Source organism: Salvelinus alpinus, chromosome 4 (assembly GCF_045679555.1).
Source record: "Salvelinus alpinus chromosome 4, SLU_Salpinus.1, whole genome shotgun sequence".
Taxonomy (NCBI): Eukaryota; Metazoa; Chordata; class Actinopteri; order Salmoniformes; family Salmonidae; genus Salvelinus; species Salvelinus alpinus.
In genome coordinates this window covers 52300780-52316704 of record NC_092089.1, presented here as the reverse complement: position 1 = coordinate 52316704, position 15925 = coordinate 52300780, and the positions used below count along the sequence as shown (strand labels likewise).

Here is a 15925-nt window from a genome sequence, read left to right as displayed (position 1 = left end):
CTGAGGTGCTTCCGAAGTGGAAAAATCTCTCATACACAACCCTGTAAAAGGTTAAAAGATCAACTCCAAACCTCCTGCATTATCAACTGTTTAACCCTTACACTCATACCCGTTTACGGGTTGAACATGGCAGATTTAGAACGTAGAGGCTGTACGGTAAAATGCTATCCGCGACGTCAGAGGTCTGGCTTTGCGCTTCACAGCGCTGTATGGGTTTTGACTGACCGCCGTTTTGGATTTGAGCACCGCGCACGACAAGAAGTTGCCCCCATCCCTCCTGGTAATTGGGCCACCTTCGCAAATGTTTTGTTGAATGAGTGAGCGAAACGCTGTAAATTACGATGGCTCAATGTATTTTGAAAGATGAGACGTTGAGGATTATATTAAATACAGCTCTGACGTCATACAAGCAAGCCAAATACCCATAGGGACCAAACGTGCACTTCACATTTCCAAATCATAAAACTCATGTCATATAGTGTCAACGTTTATGATCACTATGTTTGATGTACAGTTACAAGATGACATGGCATCATACCCTGGGTTGTTCTGAACAGAATAAGCTTACGTTTGTTTACTGTTAAGAAAATGTGCCGCGGCACACGCACCTGAATGCACTCGTGACTCCTTTCTATGCGCACCAAAATGACGATCTGTTTCTCTGAATTGCCTTGTGAAAGCCTAACACTAAGATCGTACAAAACTGGTTGGCAATAGAACACGCTTTCAAATCATGCTCGCCTGACCCAGATTGAGATTTATTGTTGGATTGCGTAAAAACAACACCAGTAATTGTGTGATGGCAGCGATGCAGGGTTGCGTTCCAAACTAAACAACCACAAGTGTGCTTGCTCTAGTTTCTCAACTGCACAGCTCGGAGAGCATTTTCCAGGAATATCTTTTCATAATACTGAATGTATCTAGATTCTTTTCTGATTTCGTTATCAGTCTTGTGTCAATTTAACTGTTGCGTACTCACTCACCTTTGGTCCAATAATTTCCCCATTATCTACAAACTTTTCCCTTTCAATTGCTACCATGGTTATGCATATGGTTTTCATATTTATTCTGGAAGAAACATTTCAATTTAGCCCTATCCATATAGGCCAATTCCCACGAGTGTAAAGGGTTAAAACATCAACTGCATGTGACTAGAGAGAGAGACTGAGGGAGAAGTGGGGGGTTGAGATAATGGGGATAGGTGTGGATTCGTAGAGTCCATTAAGTGATTACCTCAGTGCCAGGCTGCCCTTTAACTGTGTGGAGATTAAGACCATGAAACCAAGAGAGGGTTAATGTTTGAATGTCAGAGATGGAGGAGAGGTAGAGGAGGGGAAGGGAGGAGAGAGGTAGACAGATAAGAAGAAAGAGATATCACACCTGCTCAGGGATTAGATCCGGCAGTTCAGAAACACTGACATAGAAAGGGAAAGACAGAGAGGGAGGGGGAGATAGACCACGCCCTGCAATGCATTAAAAACTGATGCTTAGGGGGAAAGAGAGGGAGAAACAGAAAGAGACAGAGAGAGAGGTATGCAGAAGGGGGGAAGGATAGAAAGAGAGATTACCGTTAATCCCTCATAAATGAGTGCATTTGTTTATGAAGTTTAGGAAATCTCTCCCATTTAGAATATGGAATCATAATCCAACTAGAAATCATTTAATAATTCACATCCAGTCGGACACACTCACATCTTCTCTCCCATTAAAACACTCCCCAATTTATATCTCCCACCCTTCTCCCCCTCCTCGCATTACTGAGTCACGTTCAGTCAAGCACTGTTTACCACCCATATTAACTTTCTCACCCCCCCTCCCCCCGTGTGATAATCCGCGGGTGCTGCAGAATTGGGTCGACTGGCCTGTTAATGGACTCCTGGTTTTAACCGCTTCCCTCCCTTAGGCTACCCTCTCCAGCTGCTGTTTCCCTTAAAGGCCCAGTTAATCTGTGTTTGAGCAGGCGTACATCTATACCATGCATCTCAAGCACCCCACTTGTCTAGCGTCAAATGGTGTGTCTATACGTGGCTATGTGAACACAAGTGATGTACTGTATATCGGCTGTACTTAATCTGGTGAATATCACACGATTAGTAATAAACCCCCCCCCCCCCCAATTTTTTTAAATAAAATATAATTTAAAAGGAGTCATGGGTCAGATAGTAAACACATCACCACCATATCCTTTAAATGCGTAAAGGAACACAGCATTTAAATCAGAAGATAACCTCGCTCATCAACTCATCCTTGACCGCTGGCTACGTCCCTTCCGTCTTCAAGAGAGCGAGAGTTGCACCCCTTCTGAAAAAAACCTACACTCGATCCCTCCGATGTCAACAACTACAGACCAGTATCCCTTCTTTCTTTTCTCTCCAAAACTCTTGAACGTGCCGTCCTTGGCCAGCTCTCCTGCTATCTCTCTCAGAATGACCTTCTTGATCCAAATCAGTCAGGTTTCAAGACTAGTCATTCAACTGAGACTGCTCTTCTCTGTGTCACGGAGGCGCTCCGCACTGCTAAAGCTAACTCTCTCTCCTCTGCTCTCATCCTTCTAGACCTATCGGCTGCCTTTGATACTGTGAACCATCAGATCCTCCTCTCCACCCTCTCCGAGCTGGGCATCTCCGGCGCGGCCCACGCTTGGATTGCGTCCTACCTGACAGGTCGCTCCTACCAGGTGGCGTGGCGAGAATCTGTCTCCGCACCACGTGCTCTCACCACTGGTGTCCCCCAGGGCTCTGTTCTAGGCCCTCTCCTATTCTCGCTATACACCAAGTCACTTGGCTCTGTCATATCCTCACATGGTCTCTCCTATCATTGCTATGCAGACGACACACAATTAATCTTCTCCTTTCCCCCCTCTGATAACCAGGTGGTGAATCGCATCTCTGCATGTCTGGCAGACATATCAGTGTGGATGACGGATCACCACCTCAAGCTGAACCTCGGCAAGACGGAGCTGCTCTTCCTCCCGGGGAAGGACTGCCCGTTCCATGATCTCGCCATCACGGTTGACAACTCCATTGTGTCCTCCTCCCAGAGTGCTAAGAACCTTGGCGTGATCCTGGACAACACCCTGTCGTTCTCAACTAACATTAAGGCGGTGACCCGTTCCTGTAGGTTCATGCTCTACAACATTCGCAGAGTACGACCCTGCCTCACGCAGGAAGCGGCGCAGGTCCTAATCCAGGCACTTGTCATCTCCCGTCTGGATTACTGCAACTCGCTGTTGGCTGGGCTCCCTGCCTGTGCCATTAAACCCCTACAACTCATCCAGAACGCCGCAGCCCGTCTGGTGTTCAACTTTCCCAAGTTCTCTCACGTCACCCCGCTCCTCCGCTCTCTCCACTGGCTTCCAGTTGAAGCTCGCATCCGCTACAAGACCATGGTGCTTGCCTACGGAGCTGTGAGGGGAACGGCACCTCCGTACCTTCAGGCTCTGATCAGGCCCTACACCCAAACAAGGGCACTGCGTTCATCCACCTCTGGCCTGCTCGCCTCCCTACCTCTGAGGAAGTACAGTTCCCGCTCAGCCCAGTCAAAACTGTTCGCTGCTCTGGCACCCCAATGGTGGAACAAACTCCCTCACGACGCCAGGTCAGCGGAGTCAATCACCACCTTCCGGAGACACCTGAAACCCCACCTCTTTAAGGAATACCTAGGATAGGATAAAGTAATCCTTCTAACCCCCCCCCCTTAAAAGAGTTAGATGCACTATTGTAAAGTGGTTGTTCCACTGGATATCATAAGGTGAATGCACCAATTTGTAAGTCGCTCTGGATAAGAGCGTCTGCTAAATGACGTAAATGTAAATGTAAATGCGTAAAGGAACACATCATTTAAATGCGTAAAGGAACACATAATTTGAATGTGTTGAGTCATTTCCTTTATAGTTTGATGTGATCCACAGATATATTACTGTTCTATTTCTATGGTGTTTCCTCTAATTGACTAAGGATACACATCCATATTATATACAGTATATACACTTAAGTGTACAAAACATTAGGAACACCTCTTTCCATGACATAGGCTGACCAGGTGAATCCGGGTGAAAGTTATGATCCCTTTTCGATGTCAATCGTTAAATGCACTTCAATCAGTGTAGAGGAAGGGGAGGAGACAGGATAAAGAAGGATTTTTAAGCCTTGATCCTTGAGACATGGATTGTGTGTGTGCCATTCAGAGGGTGAATGGGCAAGACAAATTTTTGTGTATCAAAATGGTCCACCAGGAGGACATCCAGCCAACTTGACACAACTGCGGGAAGCATTGTAGTCAACATGGGCCAGCATCCTTGTGGAACGCTTTCGACACCTTGTAGTGTCCATGCCCCGACCAATTGAGGCTTTTCCTTCCTCCGTGCAACTCAATATTAAGAAGGTGTTCTTAATGTTTTGTACACTCAGTGTATATACATGTCCATATCCATATATCCTTTTCAGTATGTCCTACTAAGATTTAAGCAGACATTAGCTACTGTAAGGCCGGTTTAAATGTACCCTTTTTGATACTGTATAGTGTCAAGTCAAGTCGAGTGATCCTGTCATATCAATGTTGGTTAGTGCCGTCACACTATAGAAGCACATAGGTCAAAGGTGACAAATAAAGACAGGCAGATACAAGTATCACAACAATTGACCGAGACAGGGTAGTTTAGTATTAGGTAGGCTTTCACTTCAGTGTCTTCCCAGGTTGTTTGTCGATTGCTGATTCCTCTGGCTGTGTAATGTGACATTTAATCCCATCCCCCCCTTCCCTTTGTTTAAGACTGGGACAGTGGGGGGCTGCTAATGGCTGTACTATTAGTATTATGCTGTATAGCATCACAGAGCAACAGAAGGCTCAGTGCTCTTTCCTGGCTGTCACATCCCAACTGCAGCCAAAAGCTGCTCTGCTCTGCAGGCTCAATGCTGACGCGTGTAACTTAGCTGAATGTGCGAGACCAATAGAGACGACCACACAAAGCTTAACAGATTATAATTCTCGGCCCCCACGCTGGTTCGCTCACATTCCCCGCCATACCTCTTGCTCCCCCACTCTCTTTCTATATCCCTCTCTGTCTGTCTCCTGAATCCAGCGTCAGCGCTGTCAGAAAAAGGGGAGCGTCTCTTCGCTCAACGAGTCCTGTTGCTATTTGACCACGCGAGAGAGGGTGGAAGTACTGGGTTAATACTAACTATCAAAAAACGGGTCAACTAACTATCCACTAACCTATGATTATTTTACCATTACCTTAATGCTAACCAAACCCGAACAATCTTAGGCTACTGAGTCAGCAGTGTTAAGATACGTTCAGAAAGTCAAAGGGCAATGTGGTGAAACTTCTCTCCCTTTTTCACTCTGCCTGTCTCGCTTACTCGCTGTGTTTGTTTCCTCTCTCTCTCTCTCTCTCTCACACCCCCTGGACACTCTTTCTGTCTCGCTCCTTTTTACTGTGTCTCACTTTTAGCACGTTGCCTTTTTGATGCATATTGTGCAGTATAATGTAGCTCATCGAGACAATGAAAAGTGACACATATAAAAGTTCCGTAAATACAGCATTATGGACCACATCTATGAACCATGGTACGAGCCCGTGAAAGAGAACGTCCTTCTCAGAGGACAATAAAATCTATTCTATTCTTACACATTTGCTACAAAGCCACATGGGTATCTTCATCAGGTCATAGTCAGGCAGGTTGAGGTGCTGGCCTTAGAGGTTCATTCATGCAGTAACCTCTCTCCCCTGGTGGCCTGAGATGTGTGTGCGTGAGTTAACAACGTCGCCACTGTCCCCTCGTCTGGTCCCCATCTCTCTGTCTCTGTCTGTGCTGCTGGCTTTTCTTATATTATACTTTTCTCAAGTTTACAAAACACTGGAGCTCCCTGCCAGTCACAGGCTTTCACACCACACCATAAAAAGCCATGTCCAGGAGTGCATTTTTTACTGAATTTTTTATTAATGCAGGACCGGTTCCTGTCTTTTGACCCCATGACACGTTTGCCCACCTTGTTTGGTGTGCTTTGCTCGCCTCTCTCTCTCACTCCCTTTCTCTCTCGCAATGTCTCCCACTCTCTCTCTCTGTTCCTCCGTCTCTCTCTCTCTGTTTCTCTTTCTCTCTTCCTCTCACTCTCTCTGTCTCTCCCTCCCCCTCTCTCTTTGTCTTTCTCTTTATCTTTCTCTGTCTCCCTCTCTCACCCCCCCACCCTCTCTCTCTCTGTCCATCGCTGGATTTATCCCCTCATCCCTGATCTCTCTTCATCCGCTCCAATCCTCATCTGTTCCTCACAGGAGAGAGAGTGTGTGAGAGAGAGAGATAGAGAGAGAGAGAGAGCAAGAGGGTGGAATATCCATTCTGTGTGGGACAGGAAAACTGAATAAAAAACTGAAAGTCTAGTAACAGAAGAGGGGTAAACATATGACAACCAAACGGAGGGACCCTGAAAAGTGAGAATAGGTTAAGAAACCCACTGGAGAACTTCCTTATTTGGTGAGTGGGCAGCCATATAATTTTATTTTACACCTCAATTGTTGTTTTTGTTTGTTTGTAGTTTTTGATTGGATATGTGAATAGATGTGTAAGTGAAAACCTCTGGTCACAGTAGTGCTGTATGGAGCTCTTGGTTGAAACAGATTTGTACATTTTTGTCATTTAGCAAACACTCTTATCCAGAGCGATTTGGGTTAAGTGCCTTGCTCAAGGGCACATCAACATATTTTTTACCTATTTGGCTCGGGGATTAAAACCTGTGACCTTTCGGTTACTGGACCAATGCTCTTAACCTTTTACCGCAGTGGGCTAAATCAGGGTCACCCAGAGTGATTCTTGGTAGTCTTAAACAACTCTACTTTGAATCAAAAGTACACATCTCACACACATGGTTTAAAAAAATAAGACATCTGCACCATGTCAGATATAGAGTTGAAATGTATTACATTTAGAGTTTGCATTCCAATATTACACTTTATATACATCACAGAAGACTGAAACATAGCAGCACTGTTTGACATAGAAACACAGGATTGTCATCAGGTTTTTTAACATAATCTTTATTAATGATGAAATGATGAAAAATATTAATAACATTCCACCCACGCTTTTGGTAATTGACTGTAGGGCTACCCGCTAGGCTACCAGCTGCCTGCTGCCGCCAGATTAGTTTGGGGAGTGTAGAGGTACTTTTAGTTCTGAATTGAGTGTGTCCTGATTTTCTCATATAATCAAAGTGAGTGGGTCTGTGGGATAAGTATCAATTTCATTTGATAGCACTATGACGAGGGTGCCGTTTAATGGCGACAAAGAACAAAAATCAATACTGTAAAATCGATGAATTTTCTCTCTACAACATGGTAGGGAATTTAATTTAAGAAGTATGGAAGCATGGTCAATTCCTTTGAGATTACATGGAAAAAGAACATTAACTTGGATTGGATATATTTATTGAATGTTTTACATTTTATCATAACAAGGATTTGCATATGATGTATATATTATAATGCATGTAATATTACTATTGCACTACTAATGCGTTACTCTGCTTACAGATAGTCTTAAAGGAAAACATTCATTGTATCTTCTAAGTGGATTTTCCCATTGACAGACCGTTTACACATGCAGCTCAAATTCTCATATTTTTCCCACTAATTGGTCTTGACCAATCACATCAGACCTTTCACCTCAAATCTTTTTCAGAGCTGATGTGATTGGGCAAAAGACCAATCAGTGGGAAAACAAAATCCGAATTGGGCTAACGCAGTCCATTTGAATGATCACATCATTTGTTTAAGTGTTTTTTTTAAGAGCATTTTACAGTGTTTCCTCTGATACATCCATTTTGGAATACATTTGATTCTCTGCCAGTGGTATCACTAGTGTTGTGGGTGTCCAGCTGGCATAGGTGCTGAAACTTGGTACTTTGTGTTAGACCCTTTCATAGCACGGAAATACAGTTCAAGGCGTTTTCGTTCAAATCAAAACTAAAGTGTCTTGCTACAAATTGGAAACAGTTCTTCAGTCCCATTCTCAGAAAGGCCTGTTTTAGTGCTAAATTCTCACTAAGGGATGGCCACCGGTCACCGTTAACGTTTATCAATCTGCCTAATAGTATGTGACACAATACTAATGGCGTGTCAATAGTGAAAAGGTGAAACATTTACAGCGAGAAAACAAGATCTGACTTACACATTCCTACAATCACTAGCTCAAGTCCATTGCCCATTTAATACAGAAATCACCTATCTCACCCTATCCTGGATTTTAACAACCCCCTTCTCTCCCTTCTCCCTCCCTCTTATCCACCACCACCAGTTTGCCCCTCCCTCTCTCATCTCTCCATCACGCCCCTCTCTCTCTCTCCACCTCTTATCCAGATGCAAAGAGCAGTCAGTAATCGGATGAGAGCAGATTTGATTCAAAAGGCTTCCTTTAAAATCTCAGCCACTAGGATTTAAACTCACTCTCTCCTGCGTCGCCTCTACACCCCCCCCCCCCCCCCCCCCACCCCTCTGTGTTAATGCACTCCACTCTGCGACAAACTCTAGCAGGAATTTAATCGCATGCAACAATGGCAGGCCAGGGTCTCAGGGACAGGATGGCAAAAGGGCAATAGCACAGTTGAAACACCTTTTTTTTTTTTTTAAATGGTCCCGTTTTATTGGGTTAGTACTATTTATAAATGTCATTTTCTCAGGGAACCAAATATATGGCCTAAATCAGATGAAGGCTAGATAAGGTGACCATTGTGGATACTACTCCCTTTAGGTGAGGGAGCAGGACACCTATGAGCGCAGCTAACTTCAGATGGATGCAATCGCCTTAGGGTTAATTGTTTTAGGCATTTCTATATTTAGACGTACGATTTACAGTGTTTTCATACACGCATGTACCCTTCAGTACTAGACAGATAGGAACAGCAAGGAACAACAGAAAGTGAATATCTTTCTCTCTCTCTGAGTCACTGCCTCTTCTCTCTCCCTCTACCTTTCTCCTCAAACAAATGAGAGGCAAATTAATTTGGTAATGAGATTTGACAGAGACACTTTAGACAAATAGAGAGAGAGAGATTGCAGCAAAGAAACACGACCAAAGCCAGGGATATAGGCTATTCTTCTCCTGGTAGTTTTCAAGGTAAGATAGAGTACGATCCGAATAATTCAATCTGTCACAAATATTGTGAAAATATGTTATTAGATGTGCGGATGTTACATGATATGTTATGTTATGTGATTATCATGTTTAGAGTGTTTTAAAGTAAGGGTTATCTTCTGATTTCATAGAAAATAGTCTGATACCATTGCCAGTTTAAAAGTTCCTTATTTGATAATGTGACAGAGATACTTGAGAGAGTTGATTCCTACTGTTTGTCTTTACTGTATAGTAGGCCTAAACTTAGAATATTTTGGTCTGTGAAAAAACTATTCAGTCCTCATTGATTCAGTCGACATTACTAATTGCATCGTTAGAGCGCTGTGATGTAATATCACTGGAATCACAAAAACATAAGTGCTTTCCGGGCTGACGTAAGATTGGAAAGCTTTCCAAGTCTATGGCACTAAAGTATATTGAGATAGAAAAGGGCAGAGTAAATACTGTGTTCGCTTAGCTAGTATAAGCACGAGGAGAGATATCAAACAAGAAAAGTGTTAGCATTAAGATGACACACCATACAGGTTTGAGTTTACAATCAGGGTGGGAAAGTGTGTTCATGTATATGCAGTATGTGTCATATTAATTAGTTCATGTAGTTGCATGCTTGTATGTGTGTGTGTGTGTGTGTGTGTGTGTGTGTGTGTGTGTGTGTGTGTGTGTGTGTGTGTGTGTGTGTGTGTGTGTGTGTGTGTGTGTGTGTGTGTGTGTGTGCATATGCATATCTGTGCAAGTGAGCTTGTTTGACTATGGGTGTGGGTTTGTGAGTGTATGGGTATTAGTGTGTGTGTGTGTGTGTGTGCCTGTGTTTGTGAGGGTTTGCAAAGTAGTTGAGGGAGGTTTGAATTGCAAAACAGTAGCTAAACAACAAAGAAAAGAAAGGGTAGACCTTGATCCAAAAAGCTGGTAACATGCATAAATATATCAGGTGTTGCTGTATACAGGTAAAAGACATTGACATTACAGTGAGAAGAATGGATAATTAACTGATAAAATACAATTTTCCATTTTCCTCTCTTCCCCAGGATTACGTCTGCTCACCTGATTTCACTTCCTGTCTCCATCGGTGACAACGCCTACCAACCGTTGCCATGGGCGAAATGGAGGAGCTGCGAAAGGAGGCGGACAACCTCAAAGATCAGATCACTGTCAGTTATCAATCAATAATTAAGATCACATTATTGGTCAATTGCACACAACATCCAACCAAATTTTGACTTCCGCTTTTAAGTCAACCCTCCCAAAGACACACATACAGTACACACACATACAGTACACACACATAGAGTACACACACATACAGTAAATATACAGGTTTTGGAGAGTTGCGGGCGCTGCCACACTGGGCACCCGAGGAGCTGTTGTTGTGGGGGACTAAGTGCCTTGCTCAAGAGCACCACGGCAGGCAATAGCATTTAGGATTTGATACCAGCAACCTTCTATTTGCCAGCTCACTTCCCGCCCATTTTTCCCCGTCAGACCCAGGATTCGAACTGGCAGCCCTCCGGATGCTGAGTCTCCTTTCTAACCGCTAGGCAATAATCAATCACTAGTGTGAATATAACACCTGTCTGTGTTCCTTGGATCTCATATGCTAGTACTTTATTAAACTATTTGCATTTTACCATGATCATCAACCATAAACTGAACAAGAATCATCATCCTATAGACCACCAAAGGCCACGTATAGACCACCAAAACCCAAATTAGAACTGGGCAAAAGAGATTTTACCTCAGGGCAGTGAAGTCCTGGAACTTCTTGACAAAAAGTTTTAAAAACTTGCTAAATAGTTGTTTGAAGAGATTCATTCATAAAATGTATTGAATGACTAGAGTGGGTCTATGAAGTTCTAGTAATATGTTATGTTGTATTTAAATTCATATGTGGAAATGAGGTATGCGGGTAGGGGGAAGGGCTGGGGGGTGTTACTCGTAATATGTCTAGGTAATAGGAATGTGAAACTTTGTGTTTTTGTGCTTTAATTTCAGCTTTTGTTGTTTTTCTAATTTCTACATGTTTTTTTTACATTTCTTAAGAACTCTTGGAAACCTATCCCTTGGGCTAAAAGAGATCATAATACAATAATATAACATCCTAACTGTTCTGATTCTCTGGACCGTAAGGTGTATAGGAGTTCATAACACCACAGTCATAGTCATAACTATGACAACCGTTATGACCATACATCCCCACCCCTGTCCGCTCTGTTCGTCCAAAGGCAGGAGGAGAAGGTGTAAACAGCAGTTTGTAAAATGCAATACGTTTTCTTCTGAGACCAGGTTGCAGCAGCAGCAGCACACCTTGAAAATGACAATAGTTATGACAGTGGTTTTAGCCATATTTAAGTGGACCATAGTTATTATAACCATAACTTGACCATACACAACCATCCCTCTACAGGAGGCCCGAAAGGTAGTGCAGGACACCACCCTGCAGGAGGCGGTTGCTGGGACGACGCTGGTGGGGCGTGTCCAGCTGAAGACAAGGAAGACGCTGAGGGGTCACCTGGCCAAGATCTATGCCATGCACTGGGGCACTGACACCAAGTAAACACACATACACCATACACACGAGCACACACACACATACAAACAGGCACACATATGTACACACAGGTATGCATACACACACAAACTGGACCACTAGCTCAAAGTAGACAATGACCCTTCACAGACTTCTAGCCTGCACTCTTTTCCTGAGGATTGCTTGTCGAGTTGTTCAAGTATTCATTTAAGTATTCATTCAATCGTTCAATAATTTATGTTAGCTCTATCATTAGTCATTATAGCAATATATATATATTCATCTGTTCATCCGTTCATTCAAACAGATTGCTGTGACAAATACTGCCATAGTTTAAAACAGGCGTCACGTGGTGCTCTGCGTTTATTGGTTAATTGGATTGGTGTGACAATCCCATCCCTTGTTTTAATTGGATGAATTAGTGGAACCAGGAAACACTTAACTGACTGTATGGCAACACTTTAAACCAACATTACCCCTGAATCAATTAATTATTGCTGACACTATAACTTGAATGTGCACTAACCAACCTTTTACCCTTCATTTTGTCCTCTCTCCTTCTTACCTCTCCCTATATTCTCATTTCATCTTATCTCTTCTCTTTCTCAGTTGTAGCAAGTTAGTAAGCTTATTAGCCTTTCCTGGGTTTACAATACTTGGGGTGTCCTACATTTAGTGGGTCTAAAAGATAGCTTTTACTAACTGAACCAGTGCTGGGCTAAGAGGTTCTGTTACAATGCCTCTCTGTCTTAACACAGTACAATCCAATACAACTTTATTGTCCCTCAAAGGGGAACTCATTTGGCAACTGTGAACACTGAACAGACAACATATTCACACATACTCCTCCATAGTGGCTAGACATAACTACATAGTACACTTTATCATCATTATCATCACCAGCATCATCATCCCCATCATCATTTGTGCTGGAAACACCTGGCAATAGGAAAAAGTGCAGTAGCATTAGTCAATTACTATGTCATGGCTTTTTAGGTCAGTCATAGTAAAGACAAGTTGCCGTTGGGACAAAATAGTCTCTGTATCTATTATCGATCTGTCTGTCTATTTATCTTGAGCTGCTGCAGGTCCTTGGATCTTTTACTATACGCTGTCTCTCTCTTTGTCTGTTTCTATCGCTCTACTCCTGTCTTGTTCTCTCTACCAGGTTGTGTGTCAGTGCCTCTCAAGATGGAAAGCTGATAGTGTGGGACACCTTGACCACCAACAAGGTATGGCGGACTGCGTCTGGGTTTACAGTCTGGGTCTGGGGAGTTTTGGTCATGGGACAGTGTTTTTGCTTGAATACGGCATGTAATGACGATATACTGTAATATCAACAATATACTGTAATATCAAGTGCTCATATAAGTGCTCACATGAGCGTTCACACACATACACACTGGTCCACGTGAGGAATCAGTGTCCTTCTCCGCTCAGGTGAACGCCATCCCTCTGAAGTCCTCGTGGGTGATGACGTGTGCCTACGCGCCCTCAGGGAACATGGTGGCGTGTGGCGGTCTCGACAACATGTGCTCCATCTACAACCTCAAGGGCAAGGACGGCAACGTCAAGGTTATGCGTGAGCTGGCCGCACACACAGGTACCACACTCGACACTTACCCCGCTATTTGCACTCAGTAAGACAGCATTACTGGCAACACGTTTAACGATGAGTCATTTCGATCAAACTCAACCTAAGAACATACGAGGTAGTATTTATATAGTCTATCCAATACAGCAATCTCTCATGCTTGTGTTGTGTCTATCTGATGGTGTTCTCTCTTATTGCCCAGGTTACCTGTCCTGCTGTCGTTTCCTTAGCGACAGTGAGATCATCACCAGCTCTGGCGACTGCACCTGGTAAGATCATAGAGATGGGAGTCTATGAGTCTTGTGTGCAATAAGGGGTTACAATGACTGACCAGAGATCAGTCCAATCTGTTAATGCTACCGTATCATTCTAATTCTATGGCTTATACTGTACCCTTCATTTGATCGGCATAGTCTTATCTATTACTTTTCTGCAATGGTGTCCTAAACATTGTCCTAAACATTGGGGCGGCAGGTAGCCTAGTGGTTAGAGCGTTGGGCCAGTAACCAAAAAGGTTGCTAGATCGAATCCCCGAGTTGACAAGGTAAAAATCTGTCGTTCTGCCCCTAACAAGGCAGTTAACCGACTCTTCCTAGGCCGTCATTGTAAATAAGAATTTGTTCTTAACGGACTTGCCTGGGCAAATTATATATATATATTTTTTAATTCTCCCTTCTTTTGCAACCCTCTCTTCTTTGGCCATGTCCCTGCTGTCTTCTTTGCCCACCTCTATATCCATCCTCTCCTCCTATTCCATCCAAACTTTATAGTATTCTATGGGACATTGAGACAGGGACAGAGAAGACCATCTTCGCGGGCCACTTGGGTGACTGCATGTCCCTGGCCGTGTCCCCCGACTTCAAGATGTTCATCTCGGGGGCGTGTGACTTCACAGCCAAACTGTGGGACATCAGGGAAGCCACCTGCAGACAGACGTTCAGTGGCCACGAGAGTGACATCAACGCCATCGGGGTGAGAAACCCCAGCATTTATTAGTTTATTGATAGTTTAGTATTCTGATAGTCAGATGCATTGCACCCAGCAGTTCACGTGGAGAAAGACTTCCAAGTTTTTACAAATTTAAGGAACTTAATTTTATCTTAAAAAATGAATTTGATGCAACTGTTTGCACAAACAGTTGATTTGTTTAATGAGGTGAACAAAAGCCTACGCCCGCTCTGTAGCTCTCCAGACCACCAGAGAGACCACTGCTCTGACCACGTCCTCTCCACTCTGTCCAGTTCTTCCCCAATGGTAATGCGGTTATAACGGGCTCAGACGATGCCACCTGTAAGCTGTACGACCTGAGGGCAGACCAGGAGCTCATCACCTACCAGGACTCGGGCATCATGTGTGGGGTGACCTCCCTCGCCCCGTCCCTCTCCGGCCGACTTCTACTGGCCGGATACGATGACTTCAACGTCAACATCTGGGACATGCTTAAAGCCGAGAGAGTGGGTGAGTACGGAGAGAGAGAGAGAAAGGGAGATAAAGAGAGAGTGGGTGAGTACGCAGGGGGAGAGAGGAGAGAAAGAGGGTGACTGGAGGCAGAAAGAGAGGGAGACAGTGTGGGTAAGTAGAGGGGATGGTGAGAGGAGAAAGAATGCGAGTGGGACGAAGGGAGAGAATGTGGATGCAATGTAGGCAAACAATATTTGCATCCATTCTATACTGATGTAATTCTCTTCATGGCTCAGGAGTGCTGGCTGGTCATGACAACAGGGTGAGCTGCATCGGAGTATCCTCGGACGGAATGGCATGCTGCACAGGATCCTGGGACAGCTTCCTGAAGATATGGAACTGAGCCAGTCCTCTAGAGAACCGAGAACGAAGGACTAAGAGAAGGAGAGGGGATAGAGGAAGGGTATCATGAAAAACTGGTAGATTGAAGGGGAATGGGGGGGAGACTAGGAAGCCATGGGTTAAAGAGGTTATTTTTATTGTGCCAAGTCTTATTCGATTTGAGAGAAGGATTATGATGAGAAAGAAGTAGGAAGAGACGAGACTAACTCAAGTTTAGAGTTGGGCGGGTGAGGGGACTTTTGTAGAAAAACATGATCGTTGTATCAATGAATAACTGATTTGTCAAGGTTCAAAACTGAATTCTAGCGTTATAGGGTATGCAGGAAAATATTCATGTCATAAGAGCAGTTGCCAAATGGAAACGGTAGAGACTTGGATGAAATAACAAAATAAATGACCACTGATAGACTGTAGGTTTACAATAACTAGGTTGTTACATGCTTTTATATTCGAGGCGAGTTAAAATGTTTGTCAGAGGATGAATATGTAAGCATTAAATTTGTTTCAAGCGGATGTTTGGGTGTTGGTTAGAATTCCCTTGTTAGTTCCGGTTTTTCTATTTTTATGGTCACATTTGAATAAATTGTTTAGCTTGCAGAGTTCTACATTAGTGTGTGTCTGAAAGTTTACGTATGTACGTGTTTAATAGGATATGTTAACCATGAGTTGGGGTCCAATCTTTTGGCCTACTTCCCAATGGCTAGTCACAAAAAGGCATAAGTGCTCTCAGTAAAACTGTTGGCTGGACAGATGGGATGATATAATAGATCTTATGGTTCACTGACAACAACAAAAAGGCAGCTGTACAAAACCACAATATTTCACATTTGTCAGAGGACTGGAGGAGTTTAAACCTTGCCTGGTTGTGTAGATCTA

At 43.6% G+C, this 15925-nt stretch overlaps 1 protein-coding gene across 2 annotated transcripts; it reads left to right on the top strand.

Annotated features, from left to right (window-relative positions):
* The first annotated feature begins 6245 nt into the window (after positions 1-6245).
* LOC139573924 (guanine nucleotide-binding protein G(I)/G(S)/G(T) subunit beta-3-like) lies at positions 6246-15654 on the top strand. Of its 2 annotated transcripts, none has more exons than XM_071397917.1 (9): positions 6246-6473; positions 10154-10276; positions 11530-11675; positions 12821-12884; positions 13093-13255; positions 13449-13515; positions 14017-14218; positions 14488-14704; positions 14944-15654. In XM_071397917.1, exons 2-9 carry the CDS (start codon positions 10220-10222, stop codon positions 15048-15050), a joined length of 1023 nt encoding a protein of 340 aa, XP_071254018.1. In that variant the 5' UTR covers positions 6246-6473; positions 10154-10219; the 3' UTR covers positions 15051-15654. The 2 variants fall into 2 exon arrangements, with proteins under 2 accessions (XP_071254018.1, XP_071254019.1); XM_071397918.1 differs by lacking the exon at positions 6246-6473 and adding an exon at positions 8999-9110.
* Positions 15655-15925: the final 271 nt, after the last annotated feature.